This window comes from Struthio camelus, chromosome 17, assembly GCF_040807025.1.
Source record: "Struthio camelus isolate bStrCam1 chromosome 17, bStrCam1.hap1, whole genome shotgun sequence".
In the NCBI taxonomy this organism is placed as follows: domain Eukaryota; kingdom Metazoa; phylum Chordata; class Aves; order Struthioniformes; family Struthionidae; genus Struthio; species Struthio camelus.
The window spans coordinates 9,971,749-9,980,000 of NC_090958.1; the positions used below are offsets into that span (position 1 = coordinate 9,971,749).

The 8,252-nt window shown below is 40.2% G+C and overlaps 1 protein-coding gene across 2 annotated transcripts in view; it reads left to right on the top strand.

Annotated features, from left to right (window-relative positions):
* The window catches only part of PI4KA (phosphatidylinositol 4-kinase alpha), a 66,409-nt gene that overhangs the window by 46,461 nt on the left and 11,696 nt on the right, over positions 1-8,252 (top strand). For both annotated transcript variants that reach the window (XM_068910986.1, XM_068910987.1), the window contains exons 36-44: positions 427-554; positions 636-755; positions 1,403-1,482; positions 1,631-1,824; positions 2,585-2,675; positions 3,485-3,652; positions 4,187-4,240; positions 6,190-6,310; positions 6,664-6,793. In XM_068910986.1, coding sequence (XP_068767087.1) covers positions 427-554; positions 636-755; positions 1,403-1,482; positions 1,631-1,824; positions 2,585-2,675; positions 3,485-3,652; positions 4,187-4,240; positions 6,190-6,310; positions 6,664-6,793 — 1,086 coding nt within the window. The remainder of the gene's footprint in view (positions 1-426; positions 555-635; positions 756-1,402; positions 1,483-1,630; positions 1,825-2,584; positions 2,676-3,484; positions 3,653-4,186; positions 4,241-6,189; positions 6,311-6,663; positions 6,794-8,252) is intronic.

The window sequence follows — 8,252 nt, forward strand, 5'->3', positions numbered from 1 at the left end:
TAATGGAAAATGATGTAATTGACACCAGTGTCTGACAATGTGAGGAGGTCAGAGTCAGCCATAATATTACAGGATCACAGAATGGTTGAGGTTGGAAGGGACCTCTGGAGGTCATCTACTCCAACTCCCCTGCTCAAGCAGGCTCACCTAGAGCACGTTATTTGGACACAATCCTGGGCAGCTTTTGAATATTAAGTTTCAAATGAATCCAAGATGCTGACAGGCTGCCTTCTTAACCTTCAGTTGGAATAGGAAGGTTTTACTCAGTCAGGCAGAATGAAGGAATGAGGATAAAATGGAGTGATATGTAGTCTGCTTGTTCTCATAGCTTCTGGTCAGAAGGAAAAAATGGCTTGATTAGATTTGAGTTTTAGGGTTTTGTTTGTTTTGCTTTCAATTTCATGTTTTTGGTCTGATTTCTTTAAGTTGTCCCTCAAAGTTCCCTACGCAAGGGGAAAAGAGGCTTCGTGAAGATATTAGCATATTGATCAAGTTTTGGACAGCTATGTTCTCAGACAAGAAGTATCTGACAGCCAGCCAACTAGTGCCACCTGGTGAGCTCCCTTACATGCAGTTTCAAAAACCTGTAGTTTGTTTGATTAGATTCTACTTTAGATCTTGTGTTCTGTTGTCAGATAATCAAGACACTAGGAGCAACCTGGATATCAATGTTGGATCTCGGCAACAGGCTACACAAGGATGGATAAATACCTACCCTTTATCCAGTGGCATGTCAACCATATCTAAAAAATCAGGTATCTCTTTAATTGTAACAAGCTCATTGCATCCAACTTCACAGCATATTTTATATGCAGATGTTGCTTAAAGCCAATATTTGCCTTTAATGTTGGGCTCATGTTTTCCTAGTAGAGTATTTAATGCTAATGCCAAACTTGGGGGGCGGAGAGGGGAAGGTGCCTCACTGGGAGCAAACAGCAAAGTTTTGAAACTAGCTGTTTTGTTTGATAGAACATTCAGTTCTGCAGTGCTGAAGATAGAAGTGAAGGTCAAGATATATTGAACTCCTGAAAAGAAATTGCGTTACATGTGCACTTGTGCCCATTTTGCTGGGCAGCAGAGTGGCATTAGGTTGTGAATTGTACTTTTGCACAGCTATAAGCTATGTGCTCTTATTTTTAGTAGGTAACTGTACTTCTAAAGCGAATGCAACGCTGACTAAACTGGTAACCCTGTAGCCTGTTACACTCCATGTGTTTGGAGAACAACTGCATGAGTAGATGAAGCGCTGACTTTCTGAAGTCACTCTGATCTAAATTTACAAGCGTCCTATGCTGATTTAGTTCTTTAGTTTGTGTGAAGAGTACCAGATGTAGATAGTTTGACAGCAGCATTTAAGATGTTGAAGAAAAGCCACTGAAAACATTGTTATTCTTTCCGCAAGGGATGTCCAAGAAGACCAACAGAGGTACGCAGCTGCACAAGTACTACATGAAACGTAGGACATTACTGCTCTCATTGCTGGTAGGTCATCAGAAGAATAGGTACTGCATGAATTTCTGAGACCCTTTAGTTGTTGCAGGATAAATATGCTAAAGCAATGCGAGAGGGTGAAAGTGGAGTATTTTATTTGCGTCCAAAAAAATAATTTGTTTTTATCTATTTCCTTCAGGCTACTGAGATTGAACGCTTAATCACGTGGTACAATCCGCTCTCTTCCCCTGAGCTAGAGTTGGATCAAACTGGAGAGAGCAGTGTGGCAAACTGGAGATCTAAGTATATCAGTCTTAGTGAGAAGCAATGGAAGGATAATGTGAATCTGGCTTGGAGCATTTCTCCTCATCTTGCTGTACAGCTGCCTACCAGGTGAGAAATTTCAAAAGAAAGAACCAATATAATTCTTGCTGCCTGTCTTAGAGGTTTTGTGAGTATTGACACTGTAAGCACTGATGGCACTTGCTCCTGGTTACTGCAGTCTTGCATCTTTTCACACCTGGATGAGACCTTTGAAATAAAAAGAACTAGACTGCTTAATAAGACACACGTTTAGCTCAGGCTCCAGTGGAGCCTGAGTTCCTTCTTTACCCTGACGTGTAGACAGTGTTTTCTTCGGAAGGAATCATGTTCAGTTTTGAATAACATTTCACCCATTAGTGAGCATAGCATTTAAACAGTACTAAAAGTATCTTTGAATGAAGTGTTCTACCTATATATTGGCTTGAGCTTTAATCAGTATAACAGAAGAATTTGCGTAGTCGGCTACAGAAGGGAAAGGAAATTCTTTCCCACTTACAGCAATAATGATTTTTGCCAAGTAGAGTTCTAAGCGCAGATTTCTATAGAATTCCAGGCAGTATTTTTCAGCCAAGAATTTAAAAGTGGGCTGAAATAATGGTGGTTTATACAAAAGCACTGGATGAGGAGTAATTGTTCCTAAATCCTCTTTTGACAGCATATTGGTCCCTCAATGTACGTTATTTTATAGGTAGGCTATTTGTTTATTAGTTTTTGTTTGTTACTTTTCAGTAATTTGTTTATTACTTTTCTGCCTTTTGCTGGTCTCATCTTCTCATAAGAGACTGTTGAAATTAACTAATAATGTTATTGTATTCCTGGTTATACTTAGATTTAAGAACACTGAAGCTATTGGAACAGAAGTAACTCGTCTGGTTCGGTTGGACCCAGGAGCTGTTAGTGATGTTCCTGAAGCAATAAAGGTATTTGTTAATATTGATATTGTCACAGGGCCTCAGATTGGCTGTTTCCTGCAGATATATTGGAAAATACAATCTTTACTTAAGACAGAATGTGTCCTAGTGCTAGGCATAACTCAGTAGAGAGAATGACAAAATAGCTATGGGAATAGGGTGCTGAGGCAAGGATCACAGTACTATGAGTATGTGGCTAGCTAGCTGATTGTACACCTTGCTCCTGGACCTATTCTTGCCATGCATAAAGCATTCCAAACCCCATCGCTTTCAATACAGCCGCTATTTCTGTTCTTTTCACGTTACATGTAAAAAGACAGCTAGACCGTCATGCTGATGCGCTGCTGCTGGAGTTGATTTCAAATCTAACCCATTCTCTCAGTGTCGAAAGAGGCAAAGCCTCTAAAATGGAGGAAATGCCTCATGCTGATCTGCAGTGCAACACTCTAGTCATGTGAGGGACAGTCTCCTCACAGTTGCATTTTGTATATCACCTATAGAATAGATAAGAGAAAAATTGTACCTTTGACAGTTTTAAAAGGGCTCATCCTCTCTTCTTTCTCCCTGTGCTAGATCTGCTGTGTTATGCTTTTAGTAATTTCACCTTACTAACCTCATCCAGCAATCTGGGCGGTGAGATGTTTCCAATGGTTAGGTTTCCATGGAAGAACAAATGCCCTAGATGAATAGTTGTAAAATAAAATACAGCCTGTTTCATTTTCTGTGCTATAAGAAGCTAGGTTATAGCATTACAGTCTGAGTATTACCCAGGCATTACTGGGTCCTATGAAACTCGTAATGTATCTGACCTTTTTCAGTACCTGGTTACGTGGCATACAATTGATGCTGATGCACCTGAGCTCAGCCATGTTCTGTGCTGGGCACCAACAGACCCACCAACTGGCCTTTCCTACTTCTCAAGCATGTATCCGCCTCATCCTCTAACAGCTCAGTATGGAGTTAAAGTCTTGCGATCTTTTCCTCCGGTAAGATGTCTTCCAAGAGAGCCTCATGCTTCAAGTATAGTTATGGCCTCAGTCATTGTGGCCGCAGCCTTCATTTTAATACTGTGAAGAGACATGTTTGCTAAAAGGGCACATCACATGGGAGAGGGTGAAAAGTTAAAGTTGATTGTCTCACATACTACTGGCTCATTCACTTGCAAGTTCTTTTATAAATCACATCAAGCTGAATTCTTCAGACCATTACTCAATGGAAAGGTGTTTCTTCTGAAGCAGTAGAAGGCTTGAATTTTTAACACTTGCAAAACTTGTTATAAGGACTGTAAAATACATGTTTGTTAATGATATTTTTGAAGGGAGTCACTGAGCAGAAAACTCCTTTGATGTGAGAAGGCAGCATGTATGTAGTATAAAATAAAGAAGCAGTGTTACTGGGAATTTTGTTCATCACCTAAATAAAGGGAGCTTTTCTCTGTACATGAGACCTTTCTTCCCTTCCAGCTCCTAAACCATCAATAATTTAAAAAAAAAAAAAAAAAGTCTTCTCTTCTTTTTCAGGATGCCATTTTATTCTACATTCCACAGATTGTGCAGGCACTTCGTTATGACAAGGTAGGGACATGAAACAGCTGTGTATGAACCAAGCAAATTTTTAAAACAGCTTTTAGACTTAAAACTGCAAATCCGACAAAACTTACATTTAAACTAATGCTGCTTATTATTGTCTTATACCTAATATATAGAAAAAAAATTAGTTGTCTCTAGAGACAGGCTTGCTTGGATGACCTCCTTAAAAACAGGTACACTTGAGAAAACAGAGGCTATGTAGCTTATCTGTAAGGAGCAAGGTTTTGTTATGGGAAATCCCAGCTGAGCACTCTGAATAAAACTTCTGAAGAGCTATGTGACATGACTAATAGCGAAATTAAATCACTATCCGTATTCATTTTTCTGTGGAATTATACAGAGAAGACATCGGGGGGCAGGGTAGGTGTTGCTGCTCCATCATCTATATGAAATCAAATTTTAGCATCATGTTGTAGAAGGCACAAGCAAGACTTGAGGACCAAATTCACAGTTGATTAAAGTGGGATCGTTATCTGCCCATAATGTATTTGAATGCTGGTCAGTGCATTATTTTCAGATGAAGACATCCCAGCCAGGAGCGTAGGTGACTGTATGGTTATTTTTTGAGAGCTTTGTATAGATAACCTGCTGGAAAGTAGCTCTGCAGAGAAGGACCTGGGAGTGCTGGTGGACAACAAGTTAAACATGAGGCAGCAGTGTGCCCTTGTGGCCAAGAAGGCCCATGGTATGCTGGGGTGCATTAGGCAGAGTGTTGCCAGCAGGTCGAGGGAGGTGATCCTGCCCCTCTACTCAGCCCTGGTGAGGCCTCACCTGGAGTACTGTGTCCAGTTCTGGGCTCCCCAGTGCAAGAGAGACGTGGCACTCCTGGAGAGAGTCCAGCGGAGGGCTACCAAGATGATTAGAGGGCTGGAGCACCTCTCCTAGGAAGAAAGACTGCAAGAGCTGGGCCTGTTCAGCCTGGAGAAGAGAAGACTGAGAGACGATCTGATCAATGTGTACAAGTATCTGAAGGGGGAGTGTCAAGAGGATGAGGCCAGCCTCTTCTCCGTGGTGCCCAGCAACAGGACAAGAGGCAATGGGCACAAACTGAACCACAGGAAGTTCCATCTGAACCTGAGAAAAAACTTCTTCACTGTGAGGGTGACAGAGCATTGGAACAGGTTGCCCAGAGGGGTAGTGGAGTCTCCTTCCCTGGAGATTTTCAAAACCCGTCTGGATGTGATCCTGGGCAATATGCTCTAGGTGACCCTGCTTGAGCAGGGAGGTTGGACTAGATGATCTCCAGAGGTCCCTTCCAACCTAAACGATTCTGTGATTCTGTGATAAGCATCCTCTGCAGAGCATAAGCCTCAGGAAGCCTTATCTGATACTATCATAGTCGAACAGAAATCTCCAGAGACCAGAGAAGTACCTGCAGGTAGAGGAAAGGGAGTGAGTGCTACCCCTAGAGTGAATAGGATTGCCTTGTACCCTTCAACTTCTTTTGTAAATTTATGTTCCTACTTTCCAGAATTTCTATGCAACTGTGCCGGCACATGCAGTTCTTGCCACCAAAATTGTGAAGCTGTCTATATAACTTATATTAAACGAACAGTTAGTGATGCCATGCAGGACCAAAGACTCCATTACACTATGCTTTGTAGAAAACATACTAGGAGACACCCTGAGCTGAAATCCAAATAGGAATAAGATTTGAAATCCAAATAGAATAGAAAACGGTACTGAGGTGGGATGTAGCTTACCTAGAATCACAGAACAAGTCAGTAATAAAGCTGAAAGCGGTTTAGGCTCAATTCCCTGCCTGTTAGAATACATTGTCATTCTGAAAATTCTTTTTAGCAAGGTGAATGAGATTGCACTTATTTTCTTTCCAGACATTGAATAGTTTTAACTTTTGAAGAATAGCTGTTAGAAGCAGTTAACATAGTCTCCTTGAATTGTAAGTCTTTGATTGTTACTGCATGCTGTTGCAGATGGGTTACGTTAGAGAATATATCCTGTGGGCAGCTGCCAAATCCCAGCTCTTGGCTCACCAATTCATCTGGAACATGAAAACTAATATCTACCTGGATGAAGAAGGACACCAAAAAGATCGTGAGTGCTTTAAATTTTAATCCAGCTTGATTCCTATTCCTCACCTCAGTTCAGACTGAAGCTCCTTCCTGCCTTTTCTCTTGGCAGGAGGAATGCTTTTAGCTAGGGAATTTCTCCTCTTCATTTGAAGAGATAGGGTCCGCTGTGTAGAAGCGTTCTGCCTGACATAATGCATCAAGAGATGAATCAATGTTTGCCTCAGTATCTTTTTTGTTTTTTTTATTATTATTATTACTACTACTACTACTACTAATCAAAGATGGCTATTTCAATTCCCCATATCATATAGCTCTCTGAAATAAGCTTCTGACACAGATGCTTTTTTTTTTTTTTTTTTTTTTTTAAACACACAGCTGACATTGGGGAACTCCTGGAGCAATTAGTAGAGGAGATAACTGGCTCATTATCTGGCCCAGCCAAGGAGTTCTACCAACGGGAATTCGATTTCTTCAATAAAATCACCAATGTTTCAGCCATTATCAAGTAAGTTGTGCTATTTTGAGGCTCACTGTTCTGGAAATTACCAGGGTCCTGGTTAAGAGACTGAGCTGATTTTAGAGGTACTGGGATAGTGTTTCCAGGAAAAAAAGAATTAATTACCCCTATGGTAAGAAATTGTTTTTGTTTTTTTTAAATGTAACTTATTTGTAGTAGGGTGCAAAGGCTTGCTTTACTTTGACTTTTAGGGATAATTTGTAGCTGCTCTGATCTCAGTGCTCTATGCTTTTAGCTGGACTTAACAGTCCTCCTGTCTGAAACAGCTGTAACATTTTACTCTGGAAGTACATGGCAGTAAACTTGAACACTCATTTTTAAACTAATTTTAGCAAATATATTGTGATTGGTGATAGTAGAAGGAGGCTCCAGAGAAAAGTGCACTGAGACAGAAATGGAGTTGGTAAAACAATCAGCGCTCTTATGCTAGTTGAAATCCCATCCATCTAGTTATATTGTCGCCTGCCCCATTAATTTGGCTTTTTGGATAGGTGACCAACATTATCTTGAAAAGTTGGCAGAGCTTGCTTCAGGCAGGAAAAAATATTATTGTGTTTGGATCCAACAGGCTTACTGTCTTTTTTTTTTTTTTTGCTTATTATAACTTGTTAGGTACATTTTGTGCAGAGTAAAAAAACAAAAAAACAAAAACAAAAACCTAAATCTCACGCCTGCTTTACTTTCTGCTAAAACTCTTAAGACTCCATGAAACTGTCTTTTCTTCTTCACAAAGGTATTTTATTGTGCAGTGTGATGCAAAGAGCATTATTCTTTTTGCATGTGTAAGTCTCTTTCCTTCATTCGTAAATTGTGGTTATGGAGACAGATTTGATGTCACACACACTGGATTGTTCTCTTAAAACTGAAAATCTTGCTCACAGAGAGGCTCTCACTGCTGACTGTAAAGACTGCAGTGAAAATATGTAATTTAACTTTTATAAAGCTTGCCAGTGGATGGCAGCAGCTCAGCACACAAGCTCTATGTCTGTAAGTGTGATTTTTGTTGCATGTTTTTCAACTACTTTCATACACCAGAGAATGTTTTAAAGTCATACAAAATGCATTTCCTGGAACACATTTCCTTTAAAATGATGCCTTGCAAACCACCGGCTTGAAGACATCAGGCTAACGGACATTCACATTACAAATTGTCAGGTATTGGATATCTTCTATGTGCGTGCCCAAATGTTTTCACCTAGTAGGATGAATTAAAAGGGGAGTTCAGGATCTCGGTATCTTGACATTTGGGATGAAATCAAGCCACCTTTTGTTAGGAGTGGATCATAATTAAGCAACTATAAATAATTATAATTTGCAAGCGTTGCGTCTTGCACTCCAGCCCTAAAATGGATCTGTATTTTAGACATCTCCCATGCAAACACAGTGCAGAGGAGATGCTGTTTGCTTTGTAGAGGGCACAGAGGAATAAATGTATCATCTTTGATTT